The 26,353-nt window shown below is 39.7% G+C and overlaps 3 protein-coding genes and 1 long non-coding RNA gene across 7 annotated transcripts in view; 2 read left to right on the forward strand and 2 right to left on the reverse strand.

The window, feature by feature from the left end:
- Window positions 1–9,607, forward strand: part of eya2 (EYA transcriptional coactivator and phosphatase 2) — a 31,922-nt gene extending 22,315 nt beyond the window's left edge. For all 4 annotated transcript variants that reach the window (XM_023845413.2, XM_023845417.2, XM_023845416.2 and 1 more), the window contains 6 exons: window positions 1,708–1,766; window positions 4,316–4,476; window positions 5,828–5,942; window positions 6,332–6,453; window positions 6,740–6,840; window positions 7,269–9,607. In XM_023845413.2, coding sequence (XP_023701181.1) covers window positions 1,708–1,766; window positions 4,316–4,476; window positions 5,828–5,942; window positions 6,332–6,453; window positions 6,740–6,840; window positions 7,269–7,349 — 639 coding nt within the window. In that variant the 3' untranslated portion in view covers window positions 7,350–9,607. The remainder of the gene's footprint in view (window positions 1–1,707; window positions 1,767–4,315; window positions 4,477–5,827; window positions 5,943–6,331; window positions 6,454–6,739; window positions 6,841–7,268) is intronic.
- Window positions 236–12,259, reverse strand: LOC111861098 (uncharacterized). Its single transcript, XR_002842165.2, has 3 exons — window positions 12,077–12,259; window positions 4,319–4,447; window positions 236–2,376 (listed from the first exon to the last, which is right to left on the reverse strand). It is a non-coding gene; the product is annotated as an uncharacterized lncRNA (long non-coding RNA).
- Window positions 12,260–14,674: 2,415 nt separating this feature from the next.
- sys1 (SYS1 golgi trafficking protein) lies at window positions 14,675–17,786 on the forward strand. The gene is made up of 4 exons (XM_023845421.1): window positions 14,675–14,937; window positions 15,403–15,646; window positions 15,732–15,799; window positions 16,447–17,786. Exons 2-4 carry the CDS (start codon window positions 15,485–15,487, stop codon window positions 16,685–16,687), a joined length of 471 nt encoding a protein of 156 aa, XP_023701189.1. The 5' UTR covers window positions 14,675–14,937; window positions 15,403–15,484; the 3' UTR covers window positions 16,688–17,786.
- A 1,068-nt stretch (window positions 17,787–18,854) lies between these two features.
- LOC111861094 (translocon-associated protein subunit alpha-like) lies at window positions 18,855–23,096 on the reverse strand. Its single transcript, XM_023845412.2, has 9 exons — window positions 22,920–23,096; window positions 21,789–21,895; window positions 21,551–21,644; window positions 21,333–21,460; window positions 20,864–20,998; window positions 20,684–20,760; window positions 20,499–20,577; window positions 19,817–19,910; window positions 18,855–19,563 (listed from the first exon to the last, which is right to left on the reverse strand). The coding sequence occupies exons 1-9, from the start codon at window positions 22,987–22,989 to the stop codon at window positions 19,499–19,501; spliced, it is 849 nt and encodes a 282-aa protein (XP_023701180.1). The 5' UTR covers window positions 22,990–23,096; the 3' UTR covers window positions 18,855–19,498.
- Between the last annotated feature and the right edge of the window lie 3,257 nt (window positions 23,097–26,353).

Raw genomic sequence — 26,353 nt, forward strand, 5'->3', positions numbered from 1 at the left:
TTTGCAGCTTATAGGTCCAAAAATGATCTTTTTTTCTTTATAAATATGCCATATTTTAGCATTCTGAAACCTTACATTTGTACATTTAACTAAAAGGGTTTTTGAAAAGAAGGATTCAAAGTCAATAAGGGGAAGCAGGGCCCAGGTTGCTAATGACAGGTTTGTGCTTTTCTGAAAGCAGGAAAATTAGCCATACCAAGGAACACTTCAAAGGAGGCAACGCGAGCGAATAATTTCTGAGCAGAGATTTTAATGATGTCGTTTGGATCTCTGTGATCATCAGTCTCGGTGGCCCCAGCCGCCAGCCGCCTCTCGCATCTTTCAGGACGTCCTGAAATTTATGGAAGCTGCTTTCTCGACTGACGTGGATCAGCCAGAGAATCACCGTGGGCAAAATAGCTCAGGTGGTGGTGGGAAGGGCTTCCGAGTCTACAAGCTGGGAAAGTTTAGGGGAGTTCAGTCATGGTTTGAATAGTTCAGCTTCTCTTAAAGGTCAAAGAATGGCTAATGAATGTCGTGAAACAGAACACCAAGCCAAATATCACATAAATCAATAAACTTTTGTTAACCGTATAATATATTTACCTTCATATCATTCTACACGCAGATTAGCTACATCAAGCTTTAATTTAATCCTGTGTGTCAGGATCTCAAGATGTAATAGGCAGGATAAGTGTCAGGGCTCCTTTGTGGCTCTTTGTACTTGTTGCTCATGGAATTAAAGGAAAAATGCAGTGTCTGTTTTTTGGGGCGTCGTGGGGCCTGGTAGCCTGGGGGTCTGCAGCGGAGAACTTAACAGGCACCGCTAAGGATACAGAAATATCACAGCAGGACAGGGTGCTATCTTGGGTGTGTCTTGGGCTGGGATAATGTGATAGAAAGGGGCCGTAATGTAACAAATGGATGAGTAGGGGCATTTAAAAGGCTTCAAAGAAAAGGGAGAAAATGGCAATGATGGCAAGATAGGATAGGCAAAAAGGGTACTGAACTCTGATTCATGTCATCTAAGGCTTTTCAGGACCAATTATGAACATTATGAAAATGAAAACCTGGGCAAATGTACCATAATACATAAGTTGGTTTTATACCAGATGTAAATAGTCCGTCAAATTCTGCTGATACCGTGGATTTAAAGAAGTGTTACAAATGCTTATGCATAGGATTCTGAATGCTGATTGATAAACTCTAGCTACAAATCACAATATGTAGCAATTCATGTCATATACTATTATATAGCTTGAAATATATTGCTTACACATATAAAGTAAAGCATACATTTGAAATTACGTTTGATTTTGGGAGTGACGTCCTTCTTCAAGAGCAGGAGAGCAGCATCTCTTCTGGAAATCAAATCTCTACTTTGTCTGTTGCCTTCAGATCCGATTCAGATCTTTGTACTGTGTCTGTTCTTAGCTGACACAGCCTGTGTCTCTGTACTGTGCTACGGGTCTGTCTCCTGATATAATGAAGGCAGAGATGGCTGCCCCTCCCTCGCTGATTTCCATTATAGCTGCATGGTGGCATCAGGCAGGGGAGCAGTGGTGGTTAATCAAGGTGCCTCCGTGTCTTTGGCCTGGTTTTCCTGCTCTCTCTCTCTCTCTCTCTCTCGTTAAGGTTGCCCTGAGCAAAAGCTATTCATGCAAAACGCCTTGCCCAACTGAAACCAATCTCCCATGCCGATGTATCCTATTTCTTTTCATTTCCCAGGAATGTGACCAAGTTCATATTGATGATGTGGCCTCAGATGACAATGGGCAGGACCTCAGGTAAGGTGTTTTCATCATAATCACAGTCTTCTCCTGAAATCTCTCTTTTTTCCCCCCAGAAAATACTAGTTCATATCAATTAATGTTGAACAGAAGTTAACTCACCAGAAACTGGAGAGTTGGAATTTTTCCAGCTTCTCTTTTGGCGTTTTTTGCCGTTTGATTTTTTTATTCAAGTCCAACTAAGACATGCATATTTCGTAGAATTCAAAAACATTTATAAATAATAATATATCTCTTTAGTCTTTATTAGTAAAAGTTCCACTGGCATTGTGTTGGGATTGCGATACACAAGGGACTTTTTATTCAAAATGTGTCTCAAGATACACCTTCCTTTCATTTCAAAAGACATACACAGTAAAGGTAATTGTGATATTTCCACACACTTTCTTTTGCAGCCTTCAGAAATGACAGTTTCATTCGGAAAGGAATTTTGTTTCTGGGCTCTGATTCCCAAGATCTGTGAGGAAACACTTTCATTGTGATGTGGCAGAATAAATGTGGCGACAGCCATGAAGGAGCACATTGTTACTGCTGCCCCCAGTGCCGATCCAGTGCTCTGAGTCCACAAGGTGCATATATTTATGGGAAAACTTCATACCTTCAGTACCTGAAGACACACATAAAAGGTGCAAGTTTTTTGTGACCATGTCTACAGAGTATTATTTTAAAATATCCGTTAGAGTAAAAATAGCAAAATAAAATGTAGCCTTCCTAAAAATGCATGAATAAATACAAAAAGCTCCAGTAAATAAACAATATCAAATAAAATAAGAAATGCTGTGCTAGTGCAAAATGACCCTGAACGACAGGCCAAAAATCAAAGAGTGTATGAAAAAGGAAGAAGAACCCTGAGGTCTACATATTTTTTTATAAGTCTGATGACAAGAAATCCAGGGGAATATATGTGATGAATATAGAAATTTTGATAACACTTTACATTAACTGCATCTTCATAATGCATTTGTAGAACATTCATAAACAGCATGTAAGTATACCTTAGCATCCTAACATACTCTAACAGCTTTATTATACATTAATAAAAACATTATATGATAATAACAAACATTATAACTGGATAATCATATCATGTTTTTATTAATGTATATTAAAGCTGTTAAGGCATTTTAGGATGTTTCTTATGAATGCATTATGAAAGTGCACTGATTGTACTATGAATGCATTATAATGGTGCAGTTGATGTAAAGCATTACTGATCTTGTTAAGTTTATGTTTACCTTTTTAGGTTTTTTTGCTAGTATTAATCATTTCTTTTATGAACTGGCATCTAGGCTGTTCCCCTGAATTGCTCTCTGTGCCCCCTGAGAAGGTGGTTGAGGATGGATGGATTTTCTTTTTATTCACAAAATAGGCTGTGTGTAGGTAACTTGGAGTAGCAGTGGTGATGTTGGGGTAGCACTTGGCGTTATCGGTACTTGACGATGTCAGATTAGTAACCCGGAGATTTATCATTTGGCTTTCAGTTCACATTTCTAGCCTATGTTTGTGACACCCTGACAATTTCTTCACAAGCGTACATGATGCAAAAGGTTTGTAAACCACTGCTTTAAACAGTCCCCAAAATGCTTTTAAGTCATAATTTCATTGGCCCGCCGATTAACACTGCTAACCAGCAGGACCCACCATGGTCCCTTTCTGATATGACAGTAAAAAGCTCCCTTAAATATATCTCCTGGCGTGTCTTTGGACAACCCGTCTGAAGAAGTGCCAGGCGGGTTTAGGTCTGACTCTGTAGGTCTGCTAGATACACCTCCCATGGTCCCGCTTGCCAGCTACGAGTATGTCATCATGACTACTGGGCAGAGGTCTGAGTGCAGGCTCTCATTCACACTTTGTCAGATGAACATTTGACCTCTGACCTTTTTTTCCATTTTCTTTTACTTAGATCAGAAAATAGCGAAATACAGTTCCTCAAATTACTAATACTTAAGTAAAAGTAAAATAGCTATTATTTAAAAATACTTAATGTACAATTTCACAAAATATGCGCTGTTACAGTAATAAGTAAATTTACTCTGTTACTTTCCACCCCTGCTTCGTACTCTCCAGTTACACGATTTTTGGCTGGAAATAATAGGCACTGGAGGGAGTATTTTTATGCTTAAATAACTTGATATTTCTCTGAGGCTATAAAAAGGATAATAAAAGGAAGCTTATAGACATTTATTTGTCTGTAATCACGGTGATAGTAGTGGGAAAACGGGTAAATTGAACATGCGAGCAAATTGAAACTGGAAAGATAAAGTGCTTGGACTCATTTTAAGAGCCTCAGAAACAACGTGAAGTATTTCCCGTGTCAGGACTATACCAGCGTTTCATACAAAATGCTGCATGAGATTGTTTAAGTTAATAAAAATTGTCCCAGATGTTTTCAATTCAGTAATAGTCATATATAAGAATTATATATATTTAAAATGACATAAATGTTATGGAGGTTGATGTATATACATGACGCCTATTCATTATACAGCGATAACACTAATCTGCTGCAGCTATTTCACCTACTTCTGTTTTTAATCAATTTACAGTACCTATAACTTTGGAGCAGATGGCTTCCAGACTCCAGCAGGGGGTGCTACACTCTGCCTGGGCTCAGGCGTCCATGGTGGGGTGGACTGGATGAGGAAACTGGCCTTCCGGTATCGGCGGGTCAAGGAGATCTACAACACATACAAAAACAATGTGGGAGGTGAGCTGTCATACCTGTAACCAGGCTGTAGTGCAGCACGCAAGGCAATGCACTTGTTGTTCCTTGACCAACTTGTAGGGGATCCTGTTCTTGTGCACCTGTGCCAGACAACTGCATGAGTACACAGAGCAGGTTGAATGTGTGTTTGCGTGTGTGTGCATGTGTGTGTGTATGTGTATGTATATATATATATATATATACACACACTCAGTGACAAAACAGTTAAGCACCCAGAAGTAATGGTCCGATTTGGATGTAATTTGTGCAGACCAGCGATTGGTATGTAAATGTTCTGATTTGCAAGGAGCTGGCACCTCTAGTCACCAGACACAGAGGATACCTCTTAGACACATTAAACAGCATTACCAGCACTTGTGGGTTTGCACGAGGCCAGGTGGTCGTATCGTGCATTTGCTCTGCATGTGGGGCATGCAGATGTCACAGTCACCTGATGTTGGACCAATGGGCATGTGAGGACACCCACACACATCATGAAGGTTCCTGTCGCCCAAGACAGACCACACCAAGGGAGTGTCTTTGGAGTGGTGCCGTAACTGGGAGGCATGGACTGATGATGAGTGGCGTCGTACCATGTTCAGCGATGAGTCTCGGTTCTGCAATACTGCAGATGACCGTTGTGTGAGCGTATGGCAGCGCTGAGGGGAGAGGACCAATCCTGCTAATACTGTGGAGAGACACACCGGCGTTACACCTGGTAGTGCATGACATGGTGGGGGAGCCGTAGTGTATGACATCATAGTGGGGGAGCCGTAGTGTATGACATCATGGTGGGGGAGCCGTAGTGTATGACATCATGGTGTGGGGAGCCATAGTGTATGACATCATGGTGGGGGAGCCGTAGTGTATGACATCATGGTGTGGGGAGCCGAAGTGTATGACATCATGGTGTGGGGAGCCGAAGTGTATGACATCATGGTGCACCACATCGCTGCATGCATCTAGGCCGGGGGGGGGGGGGGGGGTGCCACCCCCTACTGACATGGGACCAGCAGTTTGATCTGATATTATAATCATTGCAATACCGTCACATGACATTTTACCACAGATTCATTTAATATCCATCTGGGTGCTGAACCACTGAGTGTGTGTGTGTGTATATATATATATATGTATGTGTGTGTAGATATATATATATAATTTTATTTTTTTGGGGGGGATAAGGCTTAAAATTTCTAAAATGAAAACGAAAAATTCCCATACTAAAACATCTATTAAAGCCTGATTTTTTTTGGCTCTACTGTCTTCAGTAATGGGCAAAGCGTCCATGATGCCTTGCGTTATACGCTGTCCATGTTACGTGTGGCTTATGGTAGCTTTTTCTGTTTGACAGGTTTGCTCGGCAGCCCAAAGCGGGAGGAGTGGCTTCAGCTGCGGCGAGAGCTGGAGGTTCTGACGGACCTTTGGCTCACCCAGGCCCTAAAGGCTCTGGCTCTCATCAGCTCCAGGTATGGGCAGGATTCCTTTCCTTCATTAAGACCCTTACCCATAATTAACATATCAAAAGCTTCATTCTAGCTACAACCATATTCTTAGCAGACACTTGCATGCAGTTTTATAAGTGTACTTATTGATAGAGATGGACATATTAAACAATCCTGACAAACTGCTTTTCTCAGAGGCAAACCTGTTTTTCCCCTCTCGATACTGTATCACTTACAGATCCAATTCCAAGATCTTACACCATCGATCATGAAGTAGCAATGTAATGTCTGTACACTTCTTAACCTTATGTAGCTTATGACTTTACCTCAGATGAAGGTCTCCATCACATAGACCAGTACTAGAAAAAAAGAAAACCTCTAATATCCGTTTGCTTGCATTGCTTTGTTTACAGACCAAACTGTGTGAACGTGCTCGTCACCACAACCCAGCTGATCCCAGCCTTGTCCAAGATCCTCCTCTACGGTCTAGGTGCAGCCTTTCCCATTGAGAACATCTACAGTGCCACAAAGATAGGTGAGCTGCTGCAAGCTGCCCTTAACTTCACATTACCGTTAGCATTTCCATTATCACATCATTGGCCACAAATGCTTTTTATGCTGCGTTCACACTGTGGGTATGTCAAATAAAATATATCGTTACGCTAACTTAGCTACCTGTGTGTTTAAAGTGCAGTATAGTGTAGCGTTAACAAAGGAAAATTGCCACATTAAGTAAGAACCATCAACTTGATAAAAAAAGGTGGTTCTCTTTCACCTTAATTAGCATTAATATGTGCGCTGGCTCTGCATGTGTGTGGTAGGAAAGGAGAGCTGCTTCGAGCGTGTGGCCCAGCGCTTCGGCCGCAGGGCAGTCTACGTGGTGGTGGGGGACGGGGTCGAAGAGGAGGCTGTCGCCAAGAAGGTGAGACATTACCTTTTGGTTAGTTACGATTTAATATAGCAGATATAACAGTTATTAACTGCCACGACATTGAGTTCTTAATAATACAAGTTACGGAAAACAAATGTAACAGAATACAATTTATTCAAAAAGCTGCAAATTGTTTCGCATATTAATAAAGATATTTGTGAAGAAATTCAGGCTAAATATCCCACTCAAGAATATAACAGCTAAACATATCTTAGGAGCTTTTGGTTTGAAGTCTGCATCTATAAACAACAGTACTATATTCTTAGAAGTTTTAAAGGGTTTAAATTGCACCCCCTGCTGTATTAAAGTATGAATTGCTCTAGTAATAATGTCTGTCTGGGGGTTATGCTAGTCCTTTTATCAAAGGAAGTAATCCAATAAACAGAACAGCAGTACTAATACGAGTCTCTCTTTTACAGAAAAACATGCCGTTTTGGAGGGTGTCATGCAGGGCTGACCTAGAAGCCCTTAGTCATGCACTGGAGCTAGACTACCTCTAGGGGGCATCAGATGTCTTTACATTTTCTTCCAACAAGCCTTTACTATCTCTCCGTGGACAAGATCTTAAGAACAACCGGAAGAAAACAAAAGCCAAAAATATGGGACTGATATAATCTGCAGGGAATGGCAAGAAAATACTGGAAAACCTGGGATTCTATGAAACATAATTTTGGACTGTGATCCAATGGCTTCTTGTGCAGACCTTGCGTCTCTCATTGAACTATTGCAATTTGCACTGAAGCAGGACCTTTGGTGGGAGTGAACAGCTCCAGGTGGTTTGGTTTTTTTCATTAAAAAAAATACTTCTTTGGTACCAAATTGTTCATTGCAAAGCAGGGAACAATTACATTCTCTTTCAGGTCAGGTAACTTACAGAATTGACCAAAGATCATGAGTCTTAAGTAACTTCATGGTAAAAAGGAAATTTGTGTCATTAGCTTGACATCTGTTCAGATCAAGTCTCGATCAACTGGTTTACACGATGATGGCTTTAGGGGAATGCAAACATTTACAGGCCATATTCAATACCATAATATGCTGGCGAATAATCTTTATACCACTGGGAACTGGGGTTAACTGTAGTTTAAGAGGTTGTAAAGAATAGCTTAGGGCACTTTGCTGTAAGATGTAGTTTATTTTTAGATCTGTAACAATTCCCTCACTAAATTACAGTCAGATGATTCAATCAAACCAGAGTCTTACCTAACGGGAGGAGCAGATGCTCAAGACAAGCCTAGACATCTTAAGCAATTTCTGATGAGTCGTAAAGCTGAAATACATGAGGAACTGAGGAACAATTATCCCAAACAGACACTGACAGGTAATTATAATTGCCCTGTTTTATATGGCTTAAAATGATAATAGCACAACTAGTCATTGCTATATAAATCAAGCATCAATCAAGCGAGATTTTTTTTGGAGGTGTCAGACCTCTAACGAAACAAGAAGCTGGCAGATGAGCAAAGAGCAGTGCCAAATTACATCAGGATCTTAGCTTGGTGACAATTTTTTTTTTTTTTTACTTTTAACCCTGTGGTATAAGCCGAAGTGAAAAAGCAAATCTTTACAAAACAAAGCAGTATTGTACATAAAATATCATAGACGTTTAATATGTCCGGATTTTAATTGGCTCTTTTTGCTTCATAAAGATACAGGTATACAGTCATCTCAGTCATTCTGTATGGGTTGCTCCGGCGAGGGAGACAAGCAAGTTTCACAAAATATAGAATATAGTTCTGCAGCTTATCGTTGAAATGCAAGTCAAAGTACACTACTAATTATACTAATTCATTCTGCATTCTCTCACAGTTGTGGCTATACCCTTAAATATGCCAATGACAATCTTTTATTTAATTTATAAAATATTCTATCCCTTGTCTTCTTCCGCACTAAGAATTTTTGAGTGTTCCTCTGCATTAAAAAAATGAAAAGAAAAAAAAAGCTGGGCACCAAATTCAGTGTTGCTGGGTGTATATTTGTTTTTGTGTATTATTTCTTTTTATTGCTTTACTAAATGTTTATATATATATATAAATTGTGTGTTATAATGGTATGGGTTGTTTTTGGTCTCTGCATGTGTTTTACATTTGTCTGTAGCTCTGATTTGTATATAAGGTTTATATATTGTTGTTGTTTCTGTTTTAATGGTCCATTATAATAGAATAATAAAATAATTTAATTAAATTCTTCAGACAAATTATTTTAAAGAATTCATTATGAATACTTTTACTGTATAATTGTTTCAGTTGGTAATTCTGTGGTAAAGCATAGTGTAAAATATACTGGTGAGTAAGTGATAGTCCGAATATAACCATCAAACTAAAATTTGCTCTGGGATTTCAGAATAGGTATAAAGCATTGATTAGATAAAAGCAGTATTTAAGTAGTAAAGGCATATTTACCTTGGCGCACTTCAGGTTCTGACACGTAAGCTGTCAGAAATAGTTATACTGAATGAGATTTTAAAAGGCTTGCTTTCAAACCAAAAGCACTTAAGAATAACAAATCATGTCTGCATTAAAACAAGCCCACACAACATTTATTGGACGTTGAGTTGTTTCTGTTAACATCCACAATTATTTAATTGTCCATTATTTAATTTTGATCTGTTTACTGATTTTGTTTATTTGATATTACTTCATGAAACTACTAACAGAAATTTGTATTGTTGATAACAACCTGCTTCTGATTTCAACCTACTATTTGACCATTGATGTTTAAGCCTTGGTGTGAAAAGAATTAAAGTCTTCCCAAGGGATTTTTATATGTGTTTGACTTCAGCTTAACGGGCTCTGTTACGTAGAAAAGCAGAAATAAAAGAATTTTTCAACAGATAAATTACAAGAAGTCTACCTCAGATCAATAAAGAAATGGTTTTCTGTATATTATTCTCTCATTTGCCAGTGGTATCCCATTCAGAGTCTGCCATTTGGCATTCCTGCAGTACCATAATGAACTCCGACTTCCCCCCCCCCCCCAAAATGGACAACCCCTGCCACCACATCCCCTTTTCATATGTGCATTTTGTAATTCTGACTGTATTGCAACAGATGAGGAGAATGCTTTTAGAAACAATGAAACAAAGGACAGTGAAACCGCAGGGAGTAGAAGGAGGAATATCACTCCTAGGTGATTTTGCAGACATCTGCACGGCACTATGGATAGCCAGTGTGCTGAACTGGGGTGCAGAGGGGGAGCAGGGATGTGAGAAAGGCAGTTTAGGGGTGGTTTGGCAGAGTACTCAAAAATAACGGGAGACATTCATCTTGAAGCCACGATTCTTCCCCAGTCACAAAAAAACAGTTCCAAGCTTCTGTATAAAAACATATGTTTTTGATACTAAAACTGCCAGCCCCATTTCAGATCTGATAGACTCCAAAGAAACAGGAGAAAAGGGATTAGAGGAAATCCTAAAGTCTTTTGTCCTTTTGGGGTTTGAGCCCTGGGCTATTCTGGGGGCCAAACACAACAAGCCAAGGATATCAAACACTGACTCTTTCCCATAGAAGAAAACGTTCCTAGGAGAAGTTGAGAAAAAAAAACGACTGCAGGGTAGACTTGTAAAAAAAGTTATTCTAACTTGACCTGCCCTAATAAGGAAGTGTATTCATGGGTGTAGGTTCAAGAGATTTGGAAAGAAAGGAAAGCAGTCAGGTTCTGTTTCGACAATTTTCATCATCAAAATACTTTTGATTATAATTATATATCTATAACAGACAAGGTAAATAAAGATGATATAGAAATATAATATACATATTTAATTGAAAATATATATTAATTTTCTGGGCCTCGGAAACCAATTAGCATTTGTTATATAACAAGGTAGGACATTGTCCACAATACAGCCTGGTCACGGTGTTGTGGGGGAGGGGCAGACTTCTTTTTTATTTAACCCAGGTTTCATAATATCGTTAATGCTGTTGATTCCCATCATAAGAGGACAATGTAGTGGCACCCTTAATAACAGGATGTGAACTGTTCCCTAATCACCATAATTTAATCTCAAGGTCAATAATTCCTGTTTCTTCAGCATATCTGCACAAGCACACAAATGTTGTTAAGGTTTTTCATTCTCAAGCTGGGTGAATAGCTGGATAAATTGTATATATTCATATGACACGCTGCTTAGGACAAGCAGGTCTAGAAAATAGATGGATATACATATGTCCAATTCAATTCAAGCACATTTTTACTATGTGTTAAAGTACAGTCTAAGGGTATACCATGACCAGACCACAGCTGAAGCTGAAATGTGATGATACATACGGTAACCTAAAACAGTGACAAAACACCCAGACACCATAACATATCCAACTGAAAAACGACAGTACTAATTAAGTTCTTATTTTCTAAGATAATGAAAGGGCCATATTTTATTTGAAAACAGCACATTTTTGTATAATCTGTAGTGTAACATTATAATCGTACTTATCTGTTGATTGCTGTCATGAAACCGTAGAAAATACCAAAATTAATTGCTGTGACACCGAAAATGTTAGGCCTAAATCATGGCCAACATTATTTCTGTAACGTTTCAAGCAGAGCTAAGGGATTACGGCGATTACTGCACTGTAGACCCTGGATCTGAGATATACTACACACACATGCACACACACAAACACACACAACTTAAGACCCCTAGCTACATTTCAACAACAAATGCAAAGAGGCGCACCGTTTCATTCACGTTATACATTATTTATTCTAGCATACTTCGATTTGACGCCGGTTGAGGGCGAGCGGAGCAGAAGGTCGTTACACTGTTTATTGACAGTTTGTTCATATCTTGGACGCGGTTTGTAAGTTATTTCACTTTATGGATAAAGCGTATTTGTAGAGGACCGAAGGACCTGCCAGAACAGACAGATATATTTAATTGATATATGTGTGTCAAACTGTATAACTGTGAAATATTCGATCGGAAGCTGTGCAGAAAGGTATTGTATTGCAAACATATTTATAAAACTTTTACGATTTCCTAAACGTCATGTATAACGTAAGCTATTTATATCGAAACTGATTTTTCAAGAAAAATCAAGAAATGTCACGATTTGCTTACTAGATGTTCGTCATCTGTCTAGCTTTTCACCCAGAGAGACTCATGGTTAGGACAGCGCACTGTCAGCACCGGGTGATTTGAATAAAATATAAAAAATATTTAAAAATAACCCCTTTGTTTACTCGTGTTCCCTTCTTCCGTTCCCTGGTTGTCTCGTCCTCCCCTTACCCTTTCCCTTTCTTTTCTGTCGGGCTTCAACCGTAGACTGGAGCTCGTAACACTTTACTGCTGGCGTAGTACTGGACGAGGCATAAAGGCGCACGACCAATTTAACATGAACTCAATTTGACTATTATTAGCCTATAGGCTAATCTGTACAGGACCAGACATGTTCAGTACCTAGGCCGTAGACATTTGTGTTGCTAAATACGTCCCTCTGCTGGACAAAATGTAAATTGCATTCGTAAAATAAACTTGGAAAACTTGAGTTGTCAGCATCGCTCGAGTTGCGCAGGATAGTACCGGATGTGGAAAGCTCAGGTCCAGCAAGTAAAAGTACCGACCAAGATTTTGCTTCAACCATGCCAGTTCAGTATAGAGTACCCAACTGGTTGGTTGAAACAAAATGGTGTCTGGATTTTTACTTTCTGGACCTGAAAATTCCACCTCTGGCTAGCACGACAATGTTGGCAACGATACTTATTAAATACAAAAACACATACTTGGTTAAATTGGTTTCTTTGAGTTAATCAGTTCAGTTTTTTGATTTCTTAATTATGCCATATGTGTTCGTGTATATTTTGAATAATGTATTTATATTTTTAAATTTATTAATTATTAGTTTTAGCGACACTTATCGAAAATAATTTTAACTAGTATTTTATCAGCACAACAAAGAAATCTTGTAGATTGAAAGACATATTCTAAATCATAATTTTATATGAATTGATGCCTCACAATTATTCCATCCATCCATTTTCCAACCTGCTTATCCTACTGGGTTGTGGGGGCATGAGGCAGGGAACAACCCTGGACAGGGGGCCAGCCCTCACTCACCATTCACTCACACAAGCACACCTATGGGCAATTGAGTAACTCCAATTAGCCTCAGCATGTCTTTGGACTGTGGGGGGAAACCAGAGTGCCCAGAGGAAACCCTACAATGACATGGGGAGAACATGCAAACTGCACACACATGTAACCCAGGCGGAGACTTGAACCCAGGTCCCAGAGGTGTGAGGCAACAGTGCTAACCACTGCACCACCATGCCACCCCCCCTCACAATTATTTTGTTTTAAACAAAAATACAGTTTAAAAACACATATAGAACTGGGCAAATTGGCATAAGTTGTACAGGCCAGAATGTGCAATAATAGATTATGGTTACAGTATTGAACATGCAGTATAGATTTTTGCTACAGTTTTGTTACAGTTATGGTTCCAGTGCAAATAGGGGGAACGTTAGTCCTTTTCAGAGAGAGACCATACAACAGCAAACCTGGGGAAAAAGCTGTTTTTAGCTTCAATATTGTGGCTTTGAGGCTGCAGAACCTCTTACCAGATGGCAGAGGAGCAAAGGCAGTGTGAAAGGGGTGGGAAGGACCCCCGATCATTGAACGCAGTGGTCATTATATATATTTGGTGGAGATGGTAGCGTGGTCCTAGCGATCCTCTCTGCTGTTTTGATAAGACATTGAAGGGACTGGCATTCTGAGGCGCTGAAGGATCCAAATCAGGCTGTGATGCGTTTTATGAGGATACTCTCAATGGTGCCTCGGTAGAAGGTGCAGAGGGAGGTGGCATTCTCGTGCATCTCAAGTGCCACAGGAAGTTGGTTTCTCTGCTGGGCCTTCTTGATCGGGGAGGGTACATGCTTAGATATTTGATGTTTAGAGAAAGTATTTCCCAAAGCAGAAGTGATTTTTAGTAAGAGAGGAAAAGACCTCAGTCTAAGTTTTTTTGTTTTATTTAAGTGATTAATTATCAATGCTGACACACCACAGCACAAAACAATGAAAGGCATCCTCTGCATTCAACCCCTATGTGACATAGTATCAGCCTATTATTTAGTGCCTGGGGAGAAGTACCTTGCTGGTGGGGGATTCAAACTGGCAACCTTTTAATCACAAGCACATCCCTCTAAGCATTAGGCCCACCACTTTTGAAACAATTACATAACAAAACCAAATGAATGTCACGGCATTAATGTTTATCGGACACATCTTTAATAATGCCACACCGTGCATAGTGTTTTAGCAGGTTTCTATGGTGCCATAATACACCATGGTGGGCAGTGGTGGCTTACTGGTTAGGGAAGTGCACTTATAACCAAAAGATTACTGGTTTGAATCCCTGATCATTGAGGTACCCTGAGCAAGATACTTGCCCCCAAGCACTACTCCCCGGGTAGTGAATTAGCTACCCCCAGCTATGTCACATATGGGTTAAATGCAGAGGACACATTTCATTGTTGTGTGCTGTGGTGTGTCACCACTAACCACCTAAATTAAAAACTGGTGTCCGTGGAGCGCTACTTTGCCACTAGATGTCACTATAAACGATGTTTCAAAAGAACGAGTCTATTACTGAATCAATTGTTTCGATTGGCCAAAAGCCCCTTTCTACCAACACGTCTTCTGTATTCAGGCAACTGTGCTTCGTACTTTCATTGCAGTCGACGTTGTGTCTAATAAATATATAAATAATAAATAAATACAGCAATACACGTAATCAAAACCCAAGAGAAGGTCCAGGAGTGCGACGCGGACGTGCTCATTTGATGACTTCCGCTGACGTGATAGGTTAAAGGTTATCCAATTGTTTCACAGGAGTTATGTCGCCGAAAGCCAATCGTGAGCAGCGGAATGTCGTCGTTTAACTGTAGAGCTTGTTATTTTGTTTATACCGTACTGTGTCCGGTGTAAAGTTCACGGCTGGTTTGGACAGCGTCAGAATTTAAAAATATGAAGGATCTGCGCTGTAACTTTGGCGTCGCTTTATGTTTCTCACTTTATGCCTGTTTGATTTGTTCAGTCTTTGTTTAATATCTTCACACTTGGTCAGCAACTTCACAGGATCAGAAAGAAAAGTAAGGCCCTGATCATGTTTTCTCTGTGTGTCATAATATATTTGCTAGCGCTCCAAAGTTGACCGTCAGCGGCAAGTAGCTCGATAATCGGTTTAATATGACTTTATAAAGGTTGACGGTGAGAGACGAACGGTCGCCATATGATGGTGTCGAATGCTAACTAGTTAGCTTGTTAGAAGGTAACTTTAACCCTATTTTCTTACGTTCGTATTTCTCTGGCGTGGTTGCTTTCTGTTGTATTTCTAGAGTGAGACATTTTCACGTAATGTGTTTTGACGGGGTAGCGTAGTTACGTTATAAAAATTTAGCTAGCCATAAGTGAGTCGTTTTTTCCCGATTGTTATGTGTAGTTACGTGCAAGACGTAACCAGTTTTCACCTCCTTTCACTGACCTGCCCGGAGTTTTACCATCAAGCGTTGCTGAAATGGAGCCATTTGATTTTAATATGTATGAAAATGTTGCAGGCTCCAGAAGCGCTGGTGGTGGCTACGTAACTGGCATCCTGTTCTCGCCGTCCGGGATCTATCCATTGTCCAAGGTCCTAGCATGGCAAGTCATTTCCGGAGTTATATATGGGACCCTGCTCTCATAATCTACCAGATCATCCTCATGCAATGCATCTACTATAGCTTCCTAGGGCTATGGTTGGCTGGGGTGGATAGTCTGGTACAGAACAACCGTTCACTAGACCAGATATTCAGTTATGAGGTGAGTTTTGCGTGTTTCTGTCTATGTCCTGCCCCTTTTGTAGATTTAACAGTTTGGCCAGAGTTTGAGATGTGTCTCCCTGCAGGTTCTTGGGCTCTCTTCACTTCAAGGCAGGCTGTCAATGATGGCCTTCATCCTCAACTCTCTCACATGGTAGGTGAATTTTAATTTTTAAATTTAGCAGACACTTTTATCTAAAGTGATGTGTATTTCAGAAAGCAGGATCAGCCACTGCCTGGAGCTATTTGGGGTTAAGAGCTTCGCTCAAAGGTGATGATACACAGGGTACCTTTTTGAGCAGTGTTACCAGGCAATTGCTAACCAGGTGGATCTGGATGATCACGAAATAGGAATTTGTGGCCCAGCATCAAAGGGAAAGCGCTTGAGCAACATTTGTCAGCAGCATTGCCCAGCAACATTGCTTTAAACGTTGCCCTGTGTATCGTCACCCTAACAACCATGGGACCTTCTGATCATGGACACAGAGTCCTGATCCACAAAGCCATCCACCAAAGACAGAATCGACAGAACCAACTCCAGGCTTAAACCCAGAACTTTTGACACCACAGCCCCACACTAAAACCACCTTGGTGTTCAGTAACGTTCCCTTAGATCATAAATGGCCAAACTTCTCAGCCCATGACCCCCAAAATAAGAGAGCCAGAGACTCACGACCCCCGTTATCACTGCTCACAGCCTCCTGCTGGTATCTCATGAACCTTCCAGGGGTTGTGAACTTCACTTTGGGAACCTTTGCCTTCCATGGAGCAATTGTGTGATCTTCTGTCTTGTTTTGGCAGTGCAATTGGTCTGTGGTTTTTCATCCGCCGTGGGAAACAGTGCCTGGACTTCACTGTCACCGTCCACTTCTTCCACATGATTGGTTGCTGGATATACAATTCCCACCTCCCTGCCGCCCTCTCCTGGTGGCTTGTGAACATGGCATGCATAGCACTGATGGCGGTCATTGGAGAGTATCTGTGCATGAGAACAGAGCTCCGTGCCATACCGGTGAACAGCGGAGCCAAGTCAAACCTCTGACAACCTGCCTACAGCTCAGTGGCAGTTGGGCTACCAGTGGACACTAAAGGGACAGTGAAGCAATGTGCTGGAACAGCTATCTCGAGTTACATGAAACTGGAGGTGACTTAGTGGTTCTGGGATTTGTGCAACAATATTGACAGAAACTAGAGGCACATGGGGAAATGGATTAAGTGAATGTCAGGACATATATATCTCCGGGGATTACTTTAATGATATATTCACAGTCCACAATCACCATCCATAGGTGATAGGTTTATTTTTTGTAACATTGCAGTATTTATCTTTAATAGTTTGCTGTGTTAATCAATGAAGTAATTGTTTACTCACCTACCTTACCTCTGACTTGTGAATTTGGCACACAATTAGATTTTGCTTATTTTTGAGTTTGATTCAGAATGAATTTTTGAACATCTTCAAATTAACCCTGGGATACAAGTTCATGTCTATCGTAATGTATCTGATCTTCACACATTGTTATACTAGGAGGTAATTTTAAGTAAGAAAGCTTGTATATTTTACCTACCAACTTCCAGGGTCTTCTTTTTTGTCTTTAAAATGTGTTTTGAGGTGATTGTGTTTTCTATAAGAAAACCAGCATTCCTTTTTGATGAACTCATTTAATTTCAGGGCAACTTGTTAAGCGTTGGATAAGAATATGCTTGAGTGTCTAATTCTTTAATAACTCAAATACTAGAAGTGGCACTAGTGTTAAGGTAAATTCTCTAGCAATTTAAACAGTGTAAAATTCTAAGCTCTTGAAGTCTCCTTGTATAAAATGCATTTGCAAAGCAGCTAAGTAACATGTAATGCTTCCTGAACAGTTTGCACATGAACATCTAATTGATAATCTGTTTTGAAATCCAATCTCAAATGTTTTTATGTGCAGGTAACCGTAATACCTGAACACTTCTCTATTTATAAATGGACCTGAACCTAAATGGTTGCATTACCACACACATCACAAAATGTATCCATGTCTGATTTCTATGGTTTCTGAACAAAGGTTAAGGTTCTATGAACTTGTGTTTTTCTTCAGAAATACAGATTTCATCTTGTTTATGAGTATGAAAAAGGTATTAAATCCATACCTTTGTAATTGCAGTTCGATGTCTTGTTTCGTCTCCCTACAACCCCAAGCCATTTCTGATTCGTCCGTTTTGTTACCCCTTATTCCAGCCCATTGGCATGGATTTTGACACATACACAAAAAAAATCAGTGGTAAACTATAATCACGAGTCAAGTTTCTGTCACATTTTATGTTATTCAGGTAATATTAATTTGAAAGCTGTTAACTGCCTTTAATTTAGGGCATTTGATGAATGTTGCTAGAAAGTCGCAGTAGAATTGGCCTAATGGAGAGCTCTTAGCTGCAAATCTGTAAATGATCTATTAAGCGGAAGATGATCAAATAAGAATCTGCATCTTTATGCTATTGATAGCTACATAGTTGTTAGGCAGTAGACTTTCACACTGGGGTTCATTCACTCAGGGAGGCCATAGTGTGGCCAGTCAATCATTTTCATACTTGCTAACAGACATACATATAGCATGATGCTTTTGCAAGAAATTTAAAATGAGTCAGAAGGAATAAAGCAAAAAAGAACTTGTCACTAAAAGGTAATAGTTTTCCACTATATGAGAATATTTTGGATTCCATGGAGACAATATTGAGGAAAAATAAGTGATTTCTCAGCACAACTCACGGCAACATTCTTTCAATATCGTGCAGCCCTGTTCCATTTCAATTTTTGTCTTACATAACAGTCAGATATTCAAAACAATCTAGAGCAAGGCTTCTCAACTGGATTATCTTTAGGACCCATTAGTTGCTTTGGTTTGTTGTAGACCAGTGGGCCAGATTTGCCCCCAAACTTTAGGCGCTATACCTGCTGAACCAAAAAAAAGTAATATTACAGTAGTGTTTTGGGTCAAAAACACATCCAGTTTAGAATATTAGACATTGATACACTGCCTAATATTCTAGACTAGACCAAACTTAATACAGGAATCTCTTCGCAATTTAGTTGGAGAACAGTATGAAGAACATACCATTGTTTCAATCAAAGAAAGATGTTAACATTTTTCAGCAAGGCTGTATACAGTCGCTGTTGACCAATAACATCCACCAAATCACCTTCCTCCTTATAAATAAATAGTTCAGTGCAATTTTAAACCCAGACTTTATTTTCTTTCTCAGTGTTACTTTAGGGGAAATAACCAACATGTTACAGTAATTACAAAAATGAATGCTGTAAAGAAATACTAGGTGATTTTATTAGAGCGGTTAGATAATACTGTGCGCAACACCAGTATTCCTCTTTGACAGCATTACACAGTCCTAACACCATCTTCAGAGTATTCATTGGCTGCTCTAATTATACCTAAGAGTAGGAGTATCCATTTTGTGCGCCATACATTTGAAGTTTAAAGGAAGGCCATTAGTGTCATAAGTATATCTGCACCTTCAGCCCTTTGAATTATTTCCTTGGTGTGACATCACCGCAAAACACAAAAGGAAAAAAAAATAAAATAATGCAGCTGCCTCTCTGGCAAGGTGGTTCAGACATGTTAAAAGACTACTGCTCACGGAGACGTATGCATAAAAAATATGCAAATTACAGAGAATTTGCTCTCTCACTGGCAATGTCCAGTACAAGAGGCTTTCAGGTCCAAAGAAAGTTCCATTTTTTTTTAACCACCAAAGCAGCACATCCACACTTCAATACTGGGCTTAACAAAGAGGATCTCGATTCCTGGGGCTGTAGGACCATGCTTCAGTATCTGCCTCACAGTGTAGATGGTAGGGCCTACTGATCAGTACCAGCTGCTCTCTTGGTTCGCTTCCTCGGAGAGACTTTAGGAGAAGTCTTGTCTGAGAGAGAGAGAGAGAGAGAGAGAGAGAAAATGAACAAAGGAATGGAGCACATGATGAAGTCTACAAAACATTTCCCATGACACTTTATTGTTGTCTTTTGCAAAATGTTGTTTTGCAAAATGACAGTAGACAGACAGGTAAACCAGGCTTCATTTCGTGCAACGTGTCCTTTGGTGTCATGGCTGTATCAGCCAATCCCTGAAGCCCAGCATGGTGGGGGGGGGGGGGGGGGGGGAGGCAAGGTATTTACTCATGGCATTCAGGGTCTCCTGGGGGATCCAGCTGATGTCCACATCTTTCATCCCACCTGTGCCCGTTTCCACCTTGGCTGGTGCTCTCTTTCTCTGCAAAATACCATAATACACCATGAGTCCTATGTAACTTTTACTCTTCTGCCTTTATTTATCAGGAACTTTTGTTTGCCTTTGTCCAAAGGGATATAAAAATGAGGAAAGCTTGGGGTCAGCGGACAAGGCCAGCCAGTATCCTACCCCCAGAGCAGTTAGGTTAAGGGCCCTGTTAAAGAGCCTGTTGGTGAGGTGATTACTCTGCCAACTGTGGGATTTGAACCCACAAACTGCTGAACATGGGCCCATTTCCCAAACCCTTTAAGCACTGCATTAGCTTTACATGTGACCATTACATGCGCAGAATGTACTGGGTGGAACAATATCCCTCTTCTGTTTGCAAACCATCTTAAGAGCAATTTACTTTAAGGAACATGATCTACTGCTTTGTTCATTTTAAGGAAAGTTTGTAATGTTATCTTCCCCAATTAATAATGTAAATACTGTGAATTATTTTGACTAAAAAGCTGACTGGAACATATGTAGACCTGCTTTGCAAATTCCTGATCCCCAAAAACAAAAGAAATGGAATCCCTCCCATCGACCCATCCCTCAGCTGCAGGTAAATTATCCTGGGATCCGTACCTTTCGAGATTCCAGCACCTGGTGGATTCCGAACAGCAGGAGTAGCCCCAGCCCGCACAGGAACACGTACATGAACATCCTGAGAACAGGCCATGACATAGAAGAGTAAAATCACTAAATCAACAAATTACCACACTGGCTATTTCTCGCTAATTATAACCGATTATATAAAAAGAATGGCTTACGTTTCCCCATCGAGTCCCTCTTCCCGCTCAGTGATGGTGACCGTCTGGTTGTAGATAGCAGTCTGGAAAGCAGTCCCCTGCAAGCCCAAAAAGAGGGCTGTTGCAGAAACATATGTAGCCCAAACACACAGTATCTGAGCTACCAGATGGAGTGAGCGGGAAGACGACAGTATTGCTCACCTCACCATCCTGATAGTTAAGGAGGATGACCAGGCCAAAAGGACGGCCTGCCATAGGCTGAGCGGGGATGAAGGAATACTCAAAGGAGGCCTGTCTCTGAGGCTGGACCACAATGCTCAGGGGCAAGGCTGTGAACTGCAACAAAGGGCATTTTAACCTCATAACAGAACTTGTCAGTGATTTACTTTAATCAGTTTCTCAGAAAGGGAGATGCATGTCACTTACCACTACTGTGTTTAAATGGTTAATATAAAGAGAAATGAAAGTATGACCAAGGTCTACATTCCTTAGAGAGAACAGAGGATTACCTTTAAGAACTTAATATATAATTAGTTTTACATAATTGTTGCCCCTAACTTTGGTTACATACATGCACTGTTTTATGGTTGTATAAACATGCCTGTGCTGTGTACTAACTAGGACTATTAGCTACACAGATGGAAGCTGAAACTGATGCAAGTATACTCACATTCTGAATATAGAACTGATAGTCTTGTGGGTAACGGAAAGAGGCTTCGAGGGACTGGACAACAAAATCTTGGGTGCCCTTGTTGGTAAAACCCACCAAGAATTTGACAATTTCATTGGCTGGAAACTCTGGGAACAGGAAATGGCATTAGATTAGCTGCACAAGAACTGCACTCTCTGGTTCCACAGAAATTCATATGCTCCGGATTGTCGATGTACCTTCCCCAGTAACGAATATGATGGTGGTGTCAGCGTCTGGATGAGATGTCACATCTGGGCCTAAAGAGTCATCATCTGTATCATCTTCGGTACCCTGTCAAAGAGCATCGGTCAACACATTTACCAACATGACTGAATCTCTGGAGGCAACACGGTAGTAGTTTAACACTTCTTCATGCTGAACCAACAGCCCACTTCATGCTTACTGTAAATCAATCATCAGTCAAACCACACTTACGGAGTCTGATGCATTGGTGTCTTCAACGAGCCCTTCTTCTTCATCATCACCCTCATCCTCAACTAAATCCGTTTCTTCTGAATGCTCATCTACAGCATTCACCTGTCCTGCATCAAAAGAAAGTGATTGTTCTCTTCAGGGCGGTTACCCGTAACTGTAGGCTACGTACTGATCACAATTTGCTCCTTAGTGGCAAGCAAGCTAAAAAATATCGATTTATAAATACGTGCAATAGGGAAAAAAAACTCACTGTAACACACCCAGTTCTAGGTCAACTCTTAATTTAACAGATTTGCACCCTCTACAGTCCATGGTTCAAGAATGAATAATTATTTTATTTGTAACATCTCGAAAAATACAGCGAATGTCACTAACACGATTCCCCTACAGAATTAACCACGGCTCTCTGAAATATAAAACCTCCGAACAATACAACGATTTCTAGGTAGCCTACATGATTTCGCACTATTTCGTATTTCTATTACAAACTGAACGGTCGGTAGTAGTAGTAGTAAACATGGCCCATGGGCAAAAGCGATCGCTTGACAGCGAGGCGAGCTTTTAAGACACGTCACCAAAGTAGTAAGTGCGTTGTATGGGAAACTGATTGGCTATAGTACTCCAGTTAACAACATCAAATACTACGGTAAAAGTACATAGAACATAAAATGTTAATTCTTAAACATAAATTCATTCTAAGCCCATTAGATCAACTGATTTGAAGACTACACCCACTTCCCTAACGTAATATTTATTACCGCGCGTCATAGTAGCAAATTGTATCCAAGTAAAAGACGGCCAAACTGATAAAATGCCATAAACCAATTTTTAAATAATTTAAATCCTCGAAATCGAATATGAAATGTTCAAATATCTTAGCTGCCGTACTTTAACGTACGTCATCTCCCAGTGATTCGTATTAACTTACTTTCCAAAAAAATGTGAAATTCACGGCCAGCTCTAGTTAAATCAATATTATCAGTAAAGATTAAGAAAAAATTATATTTAACACAATAATAAAACCATACGACAAAAAAATCAGTGAATTGTGCCACGTCGGTGGCACAACATACAATTTAACTTCTATCGTAAACTGCATTGTAACTATCAACGTGAAAGCGTAATTCTTACCGATCGTTGTAAAGGTACATGGAACTGCAAGGAGAAAAAGCAAAACCAAATTTCTCCCCAACGTGAACATTTTTTTGTAGATATGAATTTTATCCTGCTCTACGGAAGCAGATCACTGAGAAAAAGGTTTACCAGCCCTGAGCTGGACGAAAAGGAAGGAAAACTTCACTAAAACACGCCCTCTCTTCTGAGAGAGGGGAATGCAACGTGTTAAATGACGAATACGCAGAGCCATAAGATAAGCAATTCATGGTAGCACACCAAAGCCTTTCATAGTGTCCATGCTATATGTACATGATTAGGTCCTGTATCTATACTTTAATTTGAATCCCTAGTATATTCCTTGAACCAGATTTGGTATATTTTGGATTTTACCTGCTCTGCTTAAGAACGAAAGGGGAAATAGCTCATTGGATGTTATGCAAAACGATGTTAATAAAATAAAAGAAGCAAATATATGGTTTAACGGGAGGATTATTTGTATTTGTATTTGTATTGTGACACCATTTGTATTTACAATGTGAAGAAGTCAGAATTTTAAACCTACCACTTTATTATGCAACTAACATGTAAATTTGAAATTAGAAGCGCTAATACTGAATGATGGAAAGTAAATTTCCTGTAATAAAAATGTATATCCAACTTGTTCTTTGTCTATTGAAGGTGAATATCTTTTGTGTGATTTTAGGAAACGGTGTGCAGCATATCCCTTCCACAGTGTTGCTTCGGTAATAGATACCTGATCTCCGCTGCAGAGCAGACCAGACGTTCTCCGTTCAGTTGGTATCACGTGAAGTAGTACACCTGTAATTGATTTGAAACCTTTCGATTCCATCCAACCATCTTCAGATGTCTGTGATGCTCTCATTTCTTCAGTCCAAAGAACTATGTAAAGTCACTTTTCAGGTATTTTCAAGCCTAAGCATCTTCTCTGTGATTTTTACTTAGTGGAAGTCTTATTTATGACTTTTGCAGTTTTCCAGTGCTTCTCAGTGCGTAGCACCATGTCGACCGGGAGTCATGTAGTTTTGAGTATCTGTGAACTGAAAATGCATTTACTGGCCATCTTTCATTTGACGGCAATAAAATCTTATAATCTCAGCTTTCCGGAAGAGGCCTCCGATTTTTTTTCATCTTCTTGATGGAAATTTCTAGATGGTTTGATAGTCATGACATAAAATCTGTGAGAATTTCACAGTAGTGCAGAATAGTGATGCGCGGGTCGGGTATTTTTCCAACCCGCGGGTCCCGCTTTTATTAAATTATTTGGCCCGCCTCAGCCCGCCCCGCAAATAAAGTGACAATTTCTTTACCCGGCCCAACCCGACCCGCGGTACCCGCGGGTTACGAGACGACCCGCGCATCACTAGTGCAGAAGTCTTCATTCAGGAATTTCACAACTGTAACACACACATTATTCAAAAAGCTTATCTTCTTACCTATTCTGTTTGTCAAAATGATTAGCATATTAACTTGGCATACCTAAATAACAACTACCATTTCTACTGTCTTCTCATCTTTTCATTAAGGAGAGAGCTGCAATGAGAATATTTTGTTGCATAGCCTATTAACCGTAAAACCAAACTAATGATTTGCAGCGCCCCCCAGAGTTTACACCAGTTACAGTGTGATCTCAAGTAATTGGATTGTGTATTCATTTTTCCCACCTAATTGTAAAAAGATTTGATTTAAAGGAGAATAATGTGGATTACAACGTAAAATTCAAACTACAGAGAAACAAAGAAATTGAAGCTGGTAACTATATTACACTTTGTAGTAAAAACAGCCTAAACTCTGTGTATTAAAAAAAAAAATCAGATTCTGATAGGAGTTTTCAAATTATATTAGGTACCATATAACCAATCTGTTCCCAGAATCTATAAACTTTATACGATATATGAGTAACTGGCGAGATTTTTTATGCACGAGCATGAAGATTTCTACCTATTTTTAGTTTTCCCAAACAATACAAATTGAAGGTTAGATTCTGATCAGTTTGCGTATATTTTTTTATAAAACTCTAATAATTTCAGGGTTAGTTCTATTTTATTATTATTAAAATATAAGTGAAATTTCCATCGGATTTCAGTTCATAAATATGGAAGAAATTATAAGATCGGGTGTGTTAGTGACCTCCACCTTCTTCCTCACTGCTTTTCTTGTTGTCGTAGACAGGATCGTGGTTTTCTGCAAGCAGGCGTTTAGCCCGTGCTGAAGAGGTGATGCACAGCGTGCATCCTGCTACAACCTCCTTCAAAACCACCCGCTCAGTCGTCAGCGTCCCATTTACAACCTGCACTTCATAACTATCATTTCAAACCGTCTGGAAAAACGTTTTCGTGAGCTTTTAACGATTTTTTGACTCATTGATAAAGAAGGAAAGATGATGCAGAGCTGAATAAAACCGCACACTTTTGGATGTATTTGACATATATAGAGGTTGAAAGACATTGATATGGAAAATCTCTGCAACTGTACAAACTTAGTAGGTGAGTTGCACATCTTATTACTATCCGCAGTAGGTCTGTTGATCAAATGGTTCTTGTCTTGGAGAACCATTTAAAACTTACGTTATGTGACAAAGATGAGAAGCAGCCCGACTGTCGATCCATGATCTATCAAGGAAGACATGACACTGCGTAGGAGAGCTTTAATATGGTTTTGGTACAATTACTCTTTTGTCAAAATATTACACGTGCATGTCCCAAATAAAGTACATTGACAAGCAGTATTTAACATACAGGGGGGGGGTGGAGTTAGGACGATTCCAAGGGCCCTGGAGTGATAGGGGCCCTAAAAATTTGGAAAATAACTGAATTGGTCTGGACTGGGGGGCCCAATATGACATGTTTTCATAGGGCCCACAATCTTTAGCATTGCCCCTGTTCACATATCTTCACATATATTCCACACAGACATTTTCTTTTTTATCAAGTATCATGTTTTTTTGACTGACTCATTCAGTTTTGTTCTTGCCATTTTGCTGTTAATTGCAATTGTAGTCATTGGCTCCCAAAGGGATAACAAAGACAAACGTTTGGTGTTTTCTGTTACTGCAAAGGTGTTACTAATTAAAAATCACTCAATGAGACTTCTTGTCAATTACCTCAGAACAGCTCTTTTAGAACTATAATTTGAATGGATCCATCCATCCATCCATTTTCTGAAACTGCTTAATCCCAACTGGGGTTGCAGGGGGACCGGAGTCTATCAAGTGTGTGTGTGTGTGTGTGTGTGTGTGTGTGTGTGTGTGTAAGGCTATTACCAAATGACAATGCAATAATCAGTGAAGCTGTTTCATGGCAGATTTCCACAAAATATGGCGGAAGCAATAAGGACATAATAGCAACAACAATAATAATTAATATGTGAGCCATATACTAACTAAATAATACTGATATTTATTTGTTTAGTCATCTTATTTTATTTTCATT

The sequence above is a fragment of the Paramormyrops kingsleyae genome, chromosome 8 (assembly GCF_048594095.1).
Source record: "Paramormyrops kingsleyae isolate MSU_618 chromosome 8, PKINGS_0.4, whole genome shotgun sequence".
NCBI classification, from domain to species: Eukaryota; Metazoa; Chordata; class Actinopteri; order Osteoglossiformes; family Mormyridae; genus Paramormyrops; species Paramormyrops kingsleyae.

Excerpts from the sequence above, each read along its gene's own strand:
- LOC111861094 (XM_023845412.2), bottom strand. The coding sequence starts at position 22,989 with ATGTTCACGTTGGGGAGAAATTTGGTTTTGCTTTTTCTCCTTGCAGTT. Across the intron at positions 21,896-22,919 it reads ATGTACCTTTACAACGATCG|GACAGGTGAATGCTGTAGAT; the intron begins GTAAGAATTACG and ends CTTTTGATGCAG. Across the intron at positions 20,999-21,332 it reads ATCAGTTCTATATTCAGAAT|TTCACAGCCTTGCCCCTGAG; the intron begins GTGAGTATACTT and ends CCTTTGTTGCAG.
- sys1 (XM_023845421.1), top strand. The coding sequence starts at position 15,485 with ATGGCAAGTCATTTCCGGAGTTATATATGGGACCCTGCTCTCATAATC. Across the intron at positions 15,647-15,731 it reads ACCAGATATTCAGTTATGAG|GTTCTTGGGCTCTCTTCACT; the intron begins GTGAGTTTTGCG and ends GTCTCCCTGCAG. Across the intron at positions 15,800-16,446 it reads ATCCTCAACTCTCTCACATG|TGCAATTGGTCTGTGGTTTT; the intron begins GTAGGTGAATTT and ends TTGTTTTGGCAG.